We start from the raw sequence: 17168 nt of genomic DNA, 5'->3' as shown, positions 1-17168 counted from the left end.
ACAATGCTTGTCACATATAAGCTCTTCAATTTTGTTGAATAAACAAGGACTGAAACCCAAATTTTCTTATTCATTCTAGATTTGACTGGGAAATCTTAGGCTGGGAAAAACGTTACACTGATGCAGAAGAAGGCAGAATGAAGTAAATACTCCTCTAAGATAATGGCATAAATTCCAAAGGACTAGACACCGCTGCGCAGAGGTGGCCGGAGGAGTTCAAAATGGTTCAGTCTAGGACACGACTTCCACTGAAGACGTAGCCATTACTGGCGATTCATACGCAGACCAACCGCTCTCCCCCCAAAAACCCGGACCACACTCCTGTCCCCTCTTCCGTACAGTGCCCCAAGATGGCGGGGCCCATGATTGAATCCCAGATTCAAGATGGCGGCTTCCGACTTCCCCTGCAGCGTCGCGCGTGGCCACCGAGGCCACGCCCACTTCCGGCACCGCGGCCTCAGTATGGCAGCTTTAGGTACGCTGCTTTTGAGTAAGTAGGCGTGGAGTCGGTGGGCTCGGGAGTCCGCGGGGCCAAGTCTAGGACCCCTGAGTCGACTGCATGGCCTCTGCTCCAATTCTGCCATTTTCCCTGCAGGTGTCCGGAGGCTGCACAGCAGCGTGGCGGCTCGGGCGGGCAGCCAGTGGCGACTCCAGTGAGTACCGGTCTAGTGCGGGTCTGGGGGGTATTGGGGGGGTAGTGGGAAGCCAGAAGCGGGGCTGAATCCTCACCGTACTGTTTTTCTCCACCCAGGCAGGGCCTGGCTGCCAACCCCTCCGGCTACGGGCCCCTTACGGAGCTCCCGGACTGGTCTTACGCGGGTGAGCGCTGACCTGACAGTTAATTCAGTTTCGCCCAGAGGGAACGCCCCTGGACGGAGGGCGGCGGGAGAAGGGGGTCAAGGTGGGGATGTGTCTGAGTGGACAACGTATTGACCTTTATATTTGGAGTTGGGGGAAGAAGCCCAGTTGTTTATTTTGTAAATTAAACTAGGCCTATGGAAAGTAAAGCTAGACAGGATCTTGTGGGGATGAGCAGAAGATAATTCTAATTTGGGACGCCCCGGGGGAGGGAGTGACAAGATTTTTACGTTTCTCGTGGTGGGACGGTTTTTTAAAAAAGTTAGAAAGACCCACCGTTCAGTGTGGTGAGTACATTGTTGAAAATTTGGTACCAAATGGAGGGAGAACTCTTTGAAAGGCTGCCTAAGTGAACATCTCAGAGAGAGGGGTTAGAAGGGTGAGGATTGAGGATGGAGGGCTCCTTTCAGAAAAGTTTCTTCTCTTTACTTAGGGGGGGATAAAAAAAAAAAAAGAAGAAGAAGAAAAAGGAAAGAAAGAAAAAATAGGTATTACCCCTAGAAGGGAGGGATCTTAGAAAAGTTGAAGCCACTCCCCACTCCCAATATGGGACTCCAGTTTACAGGTGGGAAAATTGAGGCCTCAGAGTTCCTGTGATCACACAGCTAAGTAATAGCAAAGCAAGGACTAGAACTGGGTAGGGGCAAGGCCCCCTTCAACAGGACAGAAACCTGGATACTAATACCCTGTTGGATTCTATAGGAGTAGGATCCTGAGAAGGATGGTAAAGATTTTTTCCACTTGTTACTTACTGCAGGAAACCCAGCATCTCTTAAAAGTAGTATGGAATATTGGAAAGACTCTGGAATTGATTCTTAATTCAGGCTTCTCTACTTGCTGACATTGTGGTCTTGGACATGTTACTTAATTGTATCTCTCAGTTTCCACAAAACTTTTGGGCGAAGTTTTCACTGTTTCTTATTTTGTAGAAAGTAAGTGTCCTTTTTCTTCATCTTCATTATAAATTTCAGGTCAGATACTGCATTTTTCACCAAGTCAGCAGGTATTTCTGGAATTTGTAGGATGTGCTTATGTGCTTACACTGTACTACAGTGAAACCTAGGGACATAGTCTGTGAAAGTCTAGCTGAGAAAACAGCATGGACATTTTAAAAATTAAATAATAGGGGCGCCTGGGTGGCTCAGCCGGTTAAGCATCTGCCTTTGGCTCAAGTCATGATCTTGGGGTCCTGGGATTGAGCCCCACATCAGGCTCCCTGCTCAGCAGGAAGTCTCCTTCTCCCTCTGCCCCTCCCCCCACTCATGCTGTCCCCCGCGGGTATGTTGTCTCTCAAATAAATAAAATCTTAAAAAATAATAATATGTCATTGCTCTACCCCTTTCCAAAAGAATTTGAGATGGCCAAATAAAGCAAAAAACCAGTAGTACAATAAATGTCCCAAGGCAAATAGATGAATATTAAGTCATTGGTAGGCACTTTTTTTTTTAAGATTTTATTTATTTATTTGAGAGCGAGTGAGCGAGCCAGAGTGACCACAAGCAGGGGGAGGGGCAGAGGGAGAGGGAAAAGCAGACTTCCTGCTGAGCAGGGAGTCTGATGCAGTGAGCTCCATCTAGGGACTCCAGGATTGTGAGCCGAAGGCAGATGCTTACTGAGCCACCCAGGTGCCCCAGTAGGCACTTCTTTCAGGAGAGGGGTAACAGAGTTGAAGAGGTCAGAGTAGGGTTTCTGGGCAGATAGAGCTTAAGGGGGGGGCCCCTAAGGACAAGAACTGGGCTGAAAGGAAAGGAAAAGAGAGTATTTCATTGAGGAGTGAGATGGAATTTAGCAGACTCATGATGAGTAGAACAGTGATCAGATTGCCTGAGTGGAGGGTTTCTAAAGATAAAACAGGAGAGGGGCGCCTGGGTGGCTCAGTCAGTTAAGCATTAGACTTTTGATTTTGGTTTAGGTCATGATCTCACGGTCGAGATCTTGAGATTAAGTCCCAGACTGAGCCCAAGTCAGGCTCTGCACTCCGTGGGGAGTCTGCTTGAGATTTTCTCCCTCTCCCTCCGCCCCTCCCCCTGCACGCGCTCTCTTTCAAATAAATAAAAACTTTGTGGGGGGGGCGGAGATAAAACGAGATTCAGCACTGCAAAGGACCATTCCAGGATAACGAGGGGTAAGTGAAATAGAGTAGGAGTATGCCTCAGAGCTTATTCTTGGCATACCTTACCCTTGACACTAAGGGATGGGTTTTTGGAGAATGAGGCCACCACGGCTGTGAAATGGGAGAGACGAACTAGAGACCGGTTCTTCCCTCATTCCTATTCCAGTGCCTTCACAGGGTGCTGCCAGCCATCTCTAATACCTGTCTTTTTCTTCACTTCCATGTACAGATGGCCGCCCCGCACCTCCAATGAAAGGCCAGCTTCGAAGAAAAGCCCAAAGGGAGAAGTTTGCAGTAAGTGGCTACAGCCCCAATCAGGGCAACCTGTGTGTACTTGGAGGGAAAAAAATTACACTTTAATTTGGCTTGAGCTGTGCTGACACCTAAGCTCACACGTACCCTCTACCCCAGCGTTTTAACAGCTAGAGGTTTTTATGGTAGTGCGAGAAGGGAGGAAGAGAGTGGGGCACTCCCAGGGCCGGAACCAGTAGTAGCCATTCTGCCCCGCATTTTGCCTCCTCCTGCTTCCCATCCCAGGACCCGGTCCCCTAACCCAGTCAGCAGTGTCATTTTCCAGCTGAAACCTCTGACTTTGATCTGTGAGTGAAAGGATATATGGTGCAGAGCTCAAGCCCCAGATGTTATCCACCCTGTTTTCCTGTCTGTTTCAGAGACGAGTTGTACTGCTGTCACAGGAAATGGATGCTGGATTACAGGCATGGCAGCTTAGGCAGCAGGAGAAGTTGCAGGAAGAGGAAAGGAAGCAGAAAAATGCTCTTAAACCCAAAGGGGCTCTCCTGCAGAACCCACGACCACGTCAGTAAAAAGCAGTTCCTGTCTCCCTTTCCCAGCCTCTCTCTGGCTTTCTTCTCTATCACCTCCATGCCTCATCCCAGCCAGGAGAGAGAACCTTCACGTTCCCCATCTGTCTTCAGAGCACAGGAGCTTGGACACTGAGAAGAACTGCCCACAAGATCACTGCCTGGAGGAGTTGGCCTAGTTGCCCTCATCCCTGGCCCCATTCCAGTTCAGTAGACTCTTGCTCTGGGATACTCACCCCCTTTGCAGGCCATAGGACTGGCCCACCTGTGAACAGTAGCTGCCCTGCGAGCATGGAAAAGGGGTAGCAGCTCTCCTGGTTTTAGCCAGCCACTCAAGCCTTTAACAGCCTGTACACAGCTCAAGCTGCATGCAGTTACTCATTTAATAAATGTTTTGATGAAAAAGGCTTTCCGGCTGAGGTCCATTTCTTGGCAAGCAACTGGTGTCAGTTTTCCTCAACTTCCGATACATGGCCCAAGAGGATACCCCCACTGGGAAGGCTGACATGGGAAGAACCAGACTTGGGTGTTGCATGTCTGCCGAAGAGTTGGATCCTGAGGTTTCTGTGGTTCTGGCTGAATTCCAGAGCCTGGTCAGAGAGAGGCCTGTACCTCTCGACCCCAATTTGTGTAGGGGAGCCCTGGAGGTGCTCAGCCCCCAATCGGTCACTGTGGCATAGATACGCAATATCCATCGTATATCTCCCGCAAACCCATAAGCTGCCCAGGGCCCAGGGGAACCTTTCCCATTTTTTTTTTTAAAGATTTTATTTATTTATTTGAGAGAGAGAATGAGATAGAGCATGAGAGGGTCAGAGGGAGAAGCAGACTCCCTGCTGAGCAGGGGGTCCAATGCTGGCCTCGATCCCGGGACTCCAGGATCATGACCTGAGCCGAAGGCAGTTGCTTAACCAACTGAGCCACCCAGGTGCCCCAACCTTTCCCATTATTGATCATGGATTCTGGGAGAAAAGGGCCTCTGCTCCCATTACAATACAGAGCACTGGGCTTTCCTTCCATTTTCCTGCCACAAACTTGTAATAGTTCCTGGATCTCTAGTATTGCTGGAGCTTCCTACCTGATGTAAATTCTGTCCAGCCTCCTTTATTCCTTGCCTTGCTTTCTTTCCCTCCCTTCTTGCCCCGACTACCTCCTTCCTCTCTCGCTGACCAATGCAATTCTGGGATCTTAGATTTCGCTGATGGTCGAGTTTTCTGTCTCCCACACTTTTCCTGCTTCTGTTGGGCTGCTTTTCCAGATCTAGCTCCCAGCCTCTTATCTGTCTCTCTTCCCCACTGTCAGCTTCAGCTCTCCCTCCCCCTTCCCTGGTTCTCCTCCTTCCCTGCGTATCTCCACCTTTTGTTCTCTTGTTTAGTCAGTCCCTGAAGATTTTACTCCTCAAGGAATTGCCTTTTTCCACTGTGGAGGGGAAACTAAACCCCAAAGTCTGAACTCCCAATCTCTCTTGTCTAACAGTTTCCCTGAACTTGATTTGCCTTTCCCCACATTCCATGGCCCTACACCTCCTTCCTCCCCAGCCAGATTGCAAATGATAATTAAGGGAGTGCATTTGTCTTTTCCACAAGGCTGGGACCAGCGTGGGTATGGAGTTGATTGGTGGGTGGTTGGGTTTTGTTACTGTTGCAGGTTTTGAGCAGGAGAGGGATGGCGGTGGTTGTCCAGAACAAGGGGCATAGTTTCAATTTAGTTGAGCCACAGGTCCCAGCAGACAATCTCCAACCCAGGTGTGGTGGACATGGAAGACCCCTACCAGCAGCATCCCAGACTCTGAACTTGTCTGGCCCAGCCACTGAGCCTCCCAGTACTTCCCACTCTGAGGTGAAACAAACGCTGAATACCAGAGGAATCAAGCCACCTAAAATATGCTTAGGGGGAGAAAGTCTCCCACATCCCATCCCCTGGGTCCTCCCCCACACACCCACCCACCCCAGACCCCCGTCCTTAGCTGTGGCCTCAACCCCTGCAGATGGCAGCCTCCACCACAGAAAGGCAACTTAGGGGTTTTTTTTACCCGGCTCTTGGCTGTAATTGGATTCAGGCTGAAACAACCACGTCCGCACGGGAAAGGAGGGCATTGGGGCGGGGGCGGAGAGGCTGTGGGAGAAGGGAGGGACCAGAAGAGTGAGAGAGGGCTCGCGATGCAGTTCGCAGACTAAGCAGAAGAAAGATCAAAAAACGGGAAAGGGGACGAGCAAACAGGCGCTTTCAAGAACAATCCCCTCATCTCCAAGCGGACAGCGCTCGAGGAATCCAAATTCAGTGCCCACCGAAGACAAAGGCGCCCCAAGGGAGTGGCGGCGCGACCCCAGGGCTTGGGCCCCCGCCGCGGAGCCCGCACGGCTGGCTGCCGGGACGGTCGCGGACCATGTCTCCTGCCCCACGGCCCACCGGCGGTCTGCTGCTCCCCCTGCTTACGCTCGCCACCGCGTTCGCCTCCCTCAGCTCGGCCCAAAGCAGCTTCAGCCCCGAAGTAAGTGAGCTCCCCGGCCCCGCCGGCAGTCGCGCCCGCCGGGGAGGCAAGCCGGGGGTCTCCAAGGGGACAGCCCCCTCTTTGGAGAGCAGGGCGCTCGGGGTCTCGGCCGCTCCGGCCCGCAGCAATCCCCTCCCTTTCCTTTTCCTCCTCAGCTCCAAACTTCCAAGTCGATCCAACTTCTGCCTCCCCCAGCCAGCCCTCCTCCCACCCGCTGCCGACTTGCTTTCCCAGTCCTTTCCTGGGAAGAGCTTTACAGCTGGGGCCCACCCGCACCCTCCCCGGTCCCCCCCGGGCTCTGAGCTCAGCTCCAGAACCAGGAGGGAGCCTGCTAAATAGTTGGACTCCGCTCAGCCCCGGCGCTGCCCTGGTTTCTTGTCCTGTGCGCGAGTCCGTTGTTTCTTCGACTTTGCAGCCCGCCCGCGCCCGCCGGCCGGGGAAGGCTCCGGTGGACGGCGCCGCGGCTCCGGGGCCCCCCACGCTGCGCGCCTCCCGGGCGGTCCCGGCCCTCCGCGGATGCGGCCGCCGCCAGGTGGGGTCGGGGCTGGACTTCCGAGCCGCTCCGGCCCCCACCCCACCCCAACTCCGCGCCGACCCCTCTGTGTCGCGGCCCGGAGCCCCGGCGTCGAAGGTCGCGGAGCTGGCGCCCTAGCCGCCTTTCCGGACACACAAAGCTCTCCTTGTGAGCCGGCGGTTCGGCCCGGAGGCCGCCTCCTCCCTCTGCCCCCGTCACACACACACACACACACACCCCCCCCGCAGCGGCGCCTTTAGGCTCTTCTAGTTGCTTTTCTTAATAGTTTTTCTGTGTTAATTGCAGGAAAACTGAGGGCATCGCACTGGGGAGTGGGGAGAGGGCCGGGCCCAGGGCACCCGCACATGTCTCGACTGCCTCGGTCGCCCCCCCAACCCATTCCCCGACGCTGGCCCACTGGCCCGGGAGGAAGCCGCGTGGGAGTTGTCTGGGGAGGTTTTTCCTCTCTTTCTCACTCTCTCTCTCTTATTTTGGGGTGAAGGTGGGAGACGAATTTGATCAGCTTCTTATTTTGGGCCATCCCAACCCACTCAGCCCGGCAGGGCCTGGGTGCGGTCGGGAGGGGCCGGGAAGGGCCCCAGAAGGGGGAAGGGATCTGGACTTGGCTTCCTCCCTCATGGTCCTGGCCCTGGACCCACCCCCGGAGGAAACATCTCCAGAAAGAACACACTCTCTCTGTCCCGAAGGGATCTGAGGCTAAGAAGCAAAGCGTGGCCCTAGGAGTGGGGGTGACCAGGGAGAGTGCAGATCTGCCCTGGGGCTAAGCCTGACACGGTCCAGCAGGAGGGGGCATCCTCTCCGCCCCCTGGAGCCTGGAGTCTTCATCCGAGGCCTGCAAGGAGAGCTCCTAACAAAAGAAGCCTGGGCATCTGGGGGCTGCCCACTGCCAACTTTGCCTGCCCTGCCTTCCCTCCCCTGCCTCACTAGGCCCCCTAGGGGAGGGGCAGCAGCCCTGGCTCTGTTTTAAGTGGGTCATAGGCAGTCCCAGTGCCAGAACCACCCTTTGCTTCTGGGCCACGGAGGGGTGGGAGGCAGAGGGAGGGAGGAACAGGCCCAGAGGCTCCCATCCAAGGCCTGCTAGAGTTTGCCAACGTTTCCCCCAACCCACCCACCTTCTCCAGGACTCCTAGGCCAGAGGTGGGAGGGGTTCTCTGGACTTCCCTAGGGGAATACCTCCAGACCACTCAGTTTTCAAGACAAAGCCAGCCAACCGAGTTTTTTGACCTAACATAGTTGCTCCCTCTCCAGGCCAATCTAGAGGGTGAGCTGGGGTAGCCAGGCCTCAGGCAGCCGGCTCCCTCCCACCCGGCCTCCAGAGTCCTGCACCAGCTCCAGGACGGCCCTCTCCTCCCGAGGCCTCTCTGGCACTTGGCCCTTCCCCCCACCCAGCCGCAGACACAAGAGTCCTCTCTTCTGTGGTTCCTACCTCACCTCCTAGTCTTCTCTGTGGTTCTTGCTTTGCTCAGAGCCTAGGCCTGGGAGGAGAGGGATGGGGGCACTTCCTTTCCAGGCCTCAAGGCTCTCTTGACTGCAGGGAAGTCCCTTTCTTGCCTAAGTCTCCATTTTTCTCTTTTGTATATGGGGTGGACGTTGTGGTGTGAATATTTAGACGGGCCTACTTTCTTGAAAGACTCATCAGGGAGAGGGATTTATCCCAGAGCTCCTGGATGTGGATTCTCCTCACCTCTCTGCCACCCTCCATTCTGTCATTCTGCCCTCAGAGAATTCCCCTCAGTTCCGTTCCCCGAGGGTTGAGGGGGCCTGACTTAAGCCCTCCTGACTTCCAGCTCCAGGAGTAGGCCACTCCCATCCTTCTCCAAAGCTGAAGCAGCCGCTCCCCCACTAGGGGTCATAAGCCTGGGGGGGTGTGCCCCACAGGTGAGGCTAAGGGCAAAGGGAGTTTCCCGCGTACTTGGGCACAGGCCACAGCAGGCCTCCCATGGGCACTAGCTGTGGCATCAGCCAACACAGGTCAGGGCAAGTCTGCAGCTCCAGGGGAGAGCAACCAGGTACTGCAGCACCCTGCTCTGCTCCCCCGTGGTCTACCAGAGGTTAAACTTGGCTCCCTCCTCTACCCCTGAGGAGGGGCTCTCAGAGGCGGGTGGTGCTAAGGTTGTTCTGGCCAGGCCTGTTGGCTGGGGAAAGGCTGGGTTGTTTATATCTCGGGCCCTAACTCCCATCAGCCTTGGGGGATCACTTCCCAGAACCCTGTTGCAATTCTTGCCCTCGCGGGCACATGTCCCCAGTCAGCTGCTCCTGAATCACCCCCAGCCCCAATGCAGGAGCACTGCTCCACCACCAGGGCCTGGGCCTAGAGGTGAAGGGCCTCGGGAAGATCCATCCTGACGACCTGGGATAGGGGTTGTGGCACCCAACGGTGTCCTCTACGCTCCGAGCTTCCATCCTAGGCAACCTGCAGGCCCCCTCTGAACTCCTTAGGAAGGCAAAGCTGGAGCAGGGACCAAAGTAGTATCTCCACTGGAGAATCTGAGTATTTTCATATTCCATATATAACTTGGCTCATTTTACTTTTCAGGCTTTAGGAAAATACTCCATTGTTCTTGCAATAAAGGCTGTATTCTGTGTGCCTTTCAATCAAACACCGAAAACCCAACTTTATGTTAAGGCAATATGCCAGCCTTTATATTATGAACAATTCACAACATACCTCAAGTACAATACTGTCACCGAGTCTCTACCACCACCCCCATCTCCCACTCCCTCTACTAAGAACCTCAAATGGGCCTTTAGGTCCCAAGCCCTAGGTCAGATGCTTGGATGGGGAGAGAGGCAGGATCCTAGCTCTGTGGCTGGATCACGGCCCCACCACCTCCAAAGGTCCCAGTTTCCGGTCTCAGCAGCCAGCCTCAGCCCTAGCTCCTCTTCTGCTCTCTCCTTCCTAAAAAGATATCAGCTGTGAGGGTCCTGGAGGCATGGCATCCCTGTCCCAAGAGGGTCTCATACCAGGACCAAAAGAGAGCCCCCTCAGCCTCCCTGCCTCCACCCATCATGGGAACAACCCACTCGCAGGTAGGACATACTATATTTACAGGAACACTGACATAGAGGAGGAAAGTGCTGGAAGGAATCTCAGCTCTGAGAAGACATCCTAGGACTCCGTTAAGCCATTTGGGCTCCCATTCTCAAGAGTTACAGCCAAAGTCCAGAGCCGTGGCTCCCCACCCCTGTTTGAGCCCACAGCCCCGAGAGGACAAGTCATACTGGGGCCTGGGCCAGAGTTCAGGTCCAACCTGGGAACTCCTCCAGCCCCACTGCCAGAGCCAGGCTGGGAGCTCGTTGCCCTTTCCTCCTAAGCCAAGGGTGCGTGCCAGATACCAGGGGGAGGCCGAGGCTCCCCTTGGGCCAAGTGGAGATGCTTGAAGCCACATTCCTCTCCCTACAGGCCTGGCTGCAGCAGTATGGCTACCTGCCCCCCGGGGATCTGCGCACGCACACACAGCGCTCCCCCCAGTCCTTCTCAGCTGCCATTGCTGCCATGCAGAAGTTCTATGGTCTGCGCGTGACGGGCAAGGCTGATGCAGACACCATGAAGTAAGTGCTAGACCCTGGCAGGAATCCTGCGTGGCACCCAGCGACAACACTGAGCACAGGGACATGGCTACCTACACGCCTGACTCCTGCCCCCTCCCCCAACCCCACATGCTAGTCAGTCGCTGGTCCCCACCCTCTCCTATTCACCCTGACCCCATAACCTTGGCCCTTCCGAGGCCAGGCACTTCCCCTCTCCTCTGAAGACCTTTCTCTTTAATATGCTACCCTGACCACAATCCTCACTCCCTAGGGCCATGAGGCGTCCCCGCTGTGGTGTTCCCGATAAGTTTGGGGCTGAGATCAAGGCCAATGTTCGAAGGAAGCGCTATGCCATCCAGGGCCTCAAATGGCAGCATAATGAGATCACTTTCTGGTGAGTCCAGCAGGCAAGTTGCCTTTCTCACATCAGGGTCGCCCTCCCTATCAGTTGTGCTAACAGACTCTGAGGCCTCCTGTTCTACTCACCTCTATCCCTGTGAAGCATCCTTGGGAGTGGGGAGGAACGTGGCTGTAATCTTGGAGGAAGGTGCAGCCTGTGGGGGGTGCACCCCAGGGCCAGAAAGCCGAAGCCTGGGGGGCCCCTGAACCCTCAGTTCTTGGGGCAGAGGCATCCCGCACAAGGCAGCAGGAAGAGCCGGGCAGCAAAGGTGGCTGGGCGGTTCAGTCAGACCTGGGAAAGTACAGAGAAGGAGAATTGTATTGGTTGTGATCCTAATGCCCTCCCATCCTCTCCCCATGTGGCTGGACCTCAGCATCCAGAATTACACCCCCAAGGTGGGCGAGTATGCCACATTCGAGGCCATTCGCAAGGCATTCCGTGTGTGGGAGAGCGCCACACCACTTCGTTTCCGAGAGGTGCCCTATGCCTATATCCGCGAGGGCCATGAGAAGCAGGCAGACATCATGATCTTCTTCGCTGAGGGTTTCCATGGTGACAGCACGCCTTTTGATGGCGAGGGTGGCTTCCTGGCCCATGCCTACTTCCCGGGCCCCAACATCGGAGGGGACACCCACTTTGACTCTGCTGAGCCCTGGACTGTCAGGAATGAGGATCTGAATGGTGAGCGAAGTAGCCCTGGGACTCATTTATTTTGGGGAGTGTCAGTGACCATTTGTAGTGGGGCGGTTCTCCTGCCTCCTCCCCAAACCTCAAACCCCCAAGTCTCTGGGCTACAAAGATCTCCTAGTCTGACTTCCAGTGAAAGCAGGATTCTAATTTTGCTCCACTTATATCTGGTCCCTTTGTCACCCAATAATTGACTTCCCAGTCAAAGACTTCCCACTTCTCTGGGCAAATGTCACCTCTAGCTCCTGGGAGAACCTGGGGACCAGATGGGACCTCAACTTCCCTTAATACACGCATTCCTGGGATTGGTATCTGGCCCCAGAGCACCCTCTCACTTCCATCCAGAATAGATTGCTGACTGGCTTTGTGGCTTTTTGGGTGAAAAACATGACAGGCAGGCTCGGGTGTGAAAACAAAGCCTCTGGTGGGAAAGCAGGGAGTCTGAGGGAAGGGACCCAGGCTTCCCACATCATCCTACCCATCACTCCAGGGAATGACATCTTTCTGGTGGCTGTGCACGAGCTGGGCCATGCCCTGGGCCTTGAGCATTCCAATGATCCCTCGGCCATCATGGCGCCCTTTTACCAGTGGATGGACACAGAGAACTTCGTGCTGCCCGATGACGACCGCCGGGGCATCCAGCAACTTTACGGTGAGTAATCTATGCCCACATCTGCTCCTTCTCCCCTCCTGGTCTCTCTGACCTACGCATCCCTTCCCTTCCCCCACGCCCTACGGTCCGCCCCCAACCCCACCTGACCCTGCCTCCACCCACCACCCACTCCCACTTTTTTCTTTTTTTTTTTTTTTACATTATTTCTTCTACATGTTTTATTCTTCTCGCACTTTTGAGCCCACCTTTCCTGTCCTTTCCCACCTGATTGCTTCAGCCTCCCCGCAAAGGGCCATCCACACCTTTCCAAGGGGATTGTCTGCCCATATGCCTGTTCTGTCCTCCCCCTCTGCCACAAAGTCTGAAGTGCCTCTCATGTTCTCTACACCAGGGAGTCAGTCAGGGTCCCCCACCAAGATGCCCCCTCAACCCAGGACGACCTCCAGGCCCTCTGTCCCCGATAAGCCCAAAAACCCCACCTATGGGCCCAACATCTGTGACGGGAACTTTGACACCGTGGCCGTGCTCCGAGGGGAGATGTTTGTCTTCAAGGTGAGAGGAAGAAGGGGGCCGCTGTGGGGGACGGTAGGGCTCTAAGCCCAGCAGGCTGGGTGGAAACAGCAACAGGAGGACTAAGAACTAGAACCGAGACAGTGGGAAGCTTTGGGGACTGAGCCAGAGGACTAGCTATAAAACAGAACGCACTGTCCCCACCTCGACGCCTTCTAGGAGCGCTGGTTCTGGAGGGTGAGGAATAACCAAGTGATGGATGGATACCCCATGCCCATCGGCCAGTTCTGGCGGGGCCTGCCTGCATCTGTCAACACTGCCTACGAGAGGAAAGATGGCAAGTTTGTCTTCTTCAAAGGTAAGCAGGCATTCTGCCCGTGTTCTCTGGCTGATGGGGAGAGTCTCCTGGGAGGAGTGGGTTCCACTCAACTCCTCCGAAGACCCAAGAGCCCGAGGGGAGCCCTGATCCCGCCCTCCTTTCTCCTCTGCAGGAGACAAGCACTGGGTGTTCGACGAAGCTTCCCTGGAACCTGGCTACCCCAAGCACATCAAGGAGCTGGGCAGAGGACTGCCTACTGACAAAATCGATGCCGCTCTCTTCTGGATGCCCAACGGAAAGACCTACTTCTTCCGGGGAAACAAGTGAGACCTCAGCCCCTCGGCCCCAGGCCTCCCGCCTCAGACGCCGCCACTAGATTCCCTCGATTCTGAAGAAAGACCCACCTACCCTGGGGATGGTTCCCTGGACAAGTTAGTTGCTGGCTGAGCTTCTGCTGTTGCCTAGCAACAGACAGCCTCCATTAGGTGCCGAGTGAGTGGGAAGTGACCGGGTCACAACTGCAGACCCGGTCATTTGGCGCCTCCTGCCCCCAGCACCGTGCCTCCACCCCAGCTGCCAGGCACTGTCATTAAAGGCTACTGGCGGCTTCTTGCAGCCTGGGACCTCCCATCCACCCCCACCTTCCGCCACTTCCAGCTGCAGGCCCTCATTACTCAAAACCCCGGTCCCGCGCCCTGTCCGTAGCCACCCTTTGCTCACTGGTGAATTTAGTCCTGGGCCCCGCTACCCTCCGAGGACAGGCCCAGTGCCCGACCGCTTCCCCTCCCCTCCTCTCCCCCAGGTACTACCGTTTCAACGAGGAGCTCAGGGCAGTGGACAGCGAGTACCCCAAAAACATCAAGGTCTGGGAAGGAATCCCCGAGTCTCCCAGAGGGTCCTTCATGGGCAGCGATGAAGGTGAGGGGCGAGGGAGGTGTCCGTGAGGGGAGGATGAGGACACAGGGCTAAGGGAGAAGGGGCGGCAAGCCGGACAGGACAGTACGGTGGGGAAAGCAGTGTTGACGAGGACGCCGGAACCCTTGCCTTGTGCCAGGCTCTGAGCAAAGTGCTTTCCACACATCGGATCCCCAAGCCCCACCGCCCTCCCAGCCTGGTACTAGAACTAGCCCGGTTTACAGCTGAGGCCACTGATGTTCCCAGACGCTGAGGGATGAACTCAGCTGGCTCGCACGACTCACAGATCTTCCTCCTGCTCTTTCCCTCTCTGTGGCTCTGCCCCGCCACCTTCTTGCTGCCCCCTGCAGTCTTCACGTACTTCTACAAGGGCAACAAATACTGGAAGTTCAACAACCAGAAGCTGAAGGTAGAGCCAGGCTACCCCAAGTCAGCCCTGCGGGACTGGATGGGCTGCCCTGCAGCGGGCGGCCGGCCGGATGAGGGGACGGAGGAGGAGACGGAGGTGATCATCATCGAGGTGGACGAAGAGGGCAGCGGGGCGGTGAGCGCGGCCGCTGTGGTCCTGCCCGTGCTGCTGCTGCTCCTGGTGCTGGCAGTGGGGCTCGCCGTCGTCTTCTTCAGACGCCACGGGACCCCGAAACGACTGCTGTATTGCCAGCGCTCCCTGCTGGACAAGGTCTGACCCCCACTGCCGCCCGCCCGCGCCTACCACAAGGACTTGGCCTCTGACGGCAAGCGGCAGCAGGTGGTGGTGGGTGGGCTGCTCCCACCTGTCCCAGGCCCCCCTCCCCACCCCGCCCCCCACCTCCCTGCTTCTCTGTCCCGCCACCGCCTCTCTCAACCTCAACCCTGGCATTGCTTCTTCCCTCCATGGGTCCCCTGGGGGCTGATCAGGGGCCGCCCCTCCCAGCCCCTGTCTGCCCAGGGGCCTCTGTAGCTTGGTATGTGTCCAGCCCCATCTGAATGTCTTGGCTCTGCACTTGAAGGCAGGACCCTCAGACCTCGCTGGCAAAGGTCAGATGGGGTCATCTGCTCCTTCTCCTTTCCCTGACGTAACTTTAACCTCTGAACTCTGACCTCAGGAGGCTCTGGGCACTCCAGCCCCGAAAGCCCCCAGGTGCACCCCATTGGCAACCTCCTACCACTCTTTCTGGCTTAAAGGAATCTAATCTTGTTGAGGGGGGAGACCGACCCTGAAAGAGTAGGAGCGGGTTGGGGAGGGAGTGGGGAGGGCCACACAGCCACCCTAAGACCTTGGGAGGAAAGCTCAGAGTCAGTCCCCTCCACAAAGATCTGCCTCTGCCCCACCTGGCCCCGAGAACTTCCCCAGGAGCCTGAGCCATTAAGGGGCTGTAGAAACCCTTGATGGTCCTACCCCCACAAATGTCAGCCTTGGCTGGGGATGTCAGGGTTAGAGGAGTTGAAACCAGGGGCTGCAGCTACCGGGGTTGGGGGGGGGGCAAGGAGAGAGACTGTCTGGAGCCCTGGGGGTGAGCCTGAAGACCACAGAAAAAGAATCTTGCTCAAATGCAGGCAGCTGGGAGAGGGACCAAGGGGCAGAGCAGTTGGGGGGATAAGACAGGACCAAAAGGCTAACCGGGGAGGTGCAGTGGGAGAGGAGGGCCGTGGGCCGGGCAGGCCAAGCCAGCAGGGCCACTGCAAGGTGGGCTGTGGTACCCAGGGGAGGGCATGTTTTATCGGAGCTCTGCGGAAGGGCCGGAGAAAGGCACACCTACTCCACGTTGGTGCCCTTCCTCCAACCAGCGTACACGTATGGGAAATGTGGGAAGCCCAGAGAAAGGAGCAGAGATGACACACATCCAGGGACTGATGACTTGGGACCTTCATGAGGGTGGCCACCTAGTTAGGGAGGCGAGCAGAGGCGGCAGCGCTCAGCAGCATCAGCTGGCTTCAGTGAGGGGGCAGGTGCCTGGGTGGGGCTCGTCAGGTTAGCCCCTCACTTCCTGATGCCCCCGCCCCTCGGCCCATCCTTCCGGTGTCCTGCCTCCTCTCCCCCACCCAGCCCACCCATTCGAAGTCTCCTCTGGCCACCACAGGTGGTCACGGTACCGGGGACTTGGGAGAAGTGAGACCCTGTGGGGGCAGAGAGAGGGGAGGGATGTCAGGGGTGGGGGGGTGGGGGGTGGTGGGAGTGTGTGGGGTGAACGGTGCTGGCAGTTCGGCTAAATTTGTCTTGTTTGGGTTTTTTTTTTGTTTTGTTTAATGTATATTTTTATTATAATTATTATATATGAATTCCCTTCAAATCGTTCCTTTTTGTTAACAAGGGGCATGGGAAGGGTGGGGGTGGGGGGGGCAGAGGCATCCGACCCCAGGAACCTGCAGGGCGGGGCTGGGTCAGTGCCCTCTAAGGACATTTTTGACCTTGTTCAACCTTTCCACAAAGAATAAATGGTGTTTCACATTCTTTGTGTGGCTGCCTTCTCTCTGAGAGGTGAATGGAAAGCATGCCTGTAACCGGTGTTTTCTGTGACGTGGGGTTTTGGTATTTTTCATAAAGAATATGTTTATTCTTGGTGGACAATGGGGATTCAGGGCCATAGCTGGGAAGGAGGGCATACCTACTCCACGGAGGCAGGGAAGTGGTCCACAGAGCCCAGCCACTCTCTCCCAACCCAGCTAAGGGGTTACCTCCGAGGCCCAGAGCTGCAAAGGCAAGAGGAAGTGGTCAAGCTGAGGCCACTCGGAAAATCTTCCTAGATTGCATTACCCTGTCCCGTGATCTGGCCACAGACCCTCCGTTTCCTCAGACCTCTCTTTCTGCTACTGGGGACTCCCAGGATCATTTTCGACCTCAGGCAGGCCCTTTACCCCAAAGCCCTCCTCATCTAAGCCTCTTCTAGGCCTGGGGGGCTCCAGGCGCAGGGGCAGGAGGAACACCCAGGAAGGACAGACAGTTGCCCGTGGCCAATTAAGAGCAGCCTATCTCTGGCAAAACAGGAATCTCACCCCAATTGCCCAGGAGAGGCAAGATGGTCAGGTTGGAAGGGAAGAATAACAAGGCTTTGTTTCTTCGAAACTTCTGCCCCAGACAGGGTTCCCAGGCTGTCGGCCCACCCTTCCTCCGAAACCAGCCTGGAGGGAGGAATAGCTCAGTTGCTGAGTCAGCTCAGCTGAAGGGGAGCAGCCCTCTTTCCTCCTCCCCTTCCCTTCCTGCCTGAGCCCAGCCCTCCCTGGGCACCAGCCCAGGCCCCCTCCTCGGCCTTCCTCCAAAAGTGCTGGCCCCACCTAGGCCAGTGGTCCTATCCAACTGCTCTTCAAGGCTGGTTGGTGTGATTGCTTTGGCAGAAGGGGTACCCCACCTCTCTGCCAGCCAGGAACCCTGACCCTATGCCTGGCCTCCTCCACCTC

The 17168-nt window shown here is 56.1% G+C and overlaps 2 protein-coding genes across 3 annotated transcripts; both read left to right on the top strand.

Annotated features, from left to right (window-relative positions):
* The first annotated feature begins 431 nt into the window (after positions 1 to 431).
* MRPL52 (mitochondrial ribosomal protein L52) lies at positions 432 to 4200 on the top strand. Of its 2 annotated transcripts, none has more exons than XM_027570438.1 (5): positions 432 to 475; positions 596 to 653; positions 752 to 819; positions 3201 to 3265; positions 3643 to 4200. In XM_027570438.1, exons 1-5 carry the CDS (start codon positions 463 to 465, stop codon positions 3793 to 3795), a joined length of 357 nt encoding a protein of 118 aa, XP_027426239.1. In that variant the 5' UTR covers positions 432 to 462; the 3' UTR covers positions 3796 to 4200. The 2 variants fall into 2 exon arrangements, with proteins under 2 accessions (XP_027426239.1, XP_027426240.1); XM_027570439.1 differs by having other exon boundaries at positions 434 to 490.
* A 1978-nt stretch (positions 4201 to 6178) lies between these two features.
* Positions 6179 to 16221, top strand: MMP14 (matrix metallopeptidase 14). Its single transcript, XM_027570436.2, has 10 exons — positions 6179 to 6283; positions 10222 to 10370; positions 10621 to 10743; positions 11123 to 11430; positions 11927 to 12088; positions 12441 to 12601; positions 12779 to 12917; positions 13051 to 13201; positions 13681 to 13796; positions 14144 to 16221. Exons 1-10 carry the CDS (start codon positions 6179 to 6181, stop codon positions 14476 to 14478), a joined length of 1749 nt encoding a protein of 582 aa, XP_027426237.1. The 3' UTR covers positions 14479 to 16221.
* Positions 16222 to 17168: the final 947 nt, after the last annotated feature.

The sequence above is a fragment of the Zalophus californianus genome, chromosome 6 (assembly GCF_009762305.2).
Source record: "Zalophus californianus isolate mZalCal1 chromosome 6, mZalCal1.pri.v2, whole genome shotgun sequence".
NCBI classification, from domain to species: domain Eukaryota; kingdom Metazoa; phylum Chordata; class Mammalia; order Carnivora; family Otariidae; genus Zalophus; species Zalophus californianus.
Note: the sequence above shows the minus strand (reverse complement) of the source record. Positions and strands in the feature narration are given on the sequence as shown.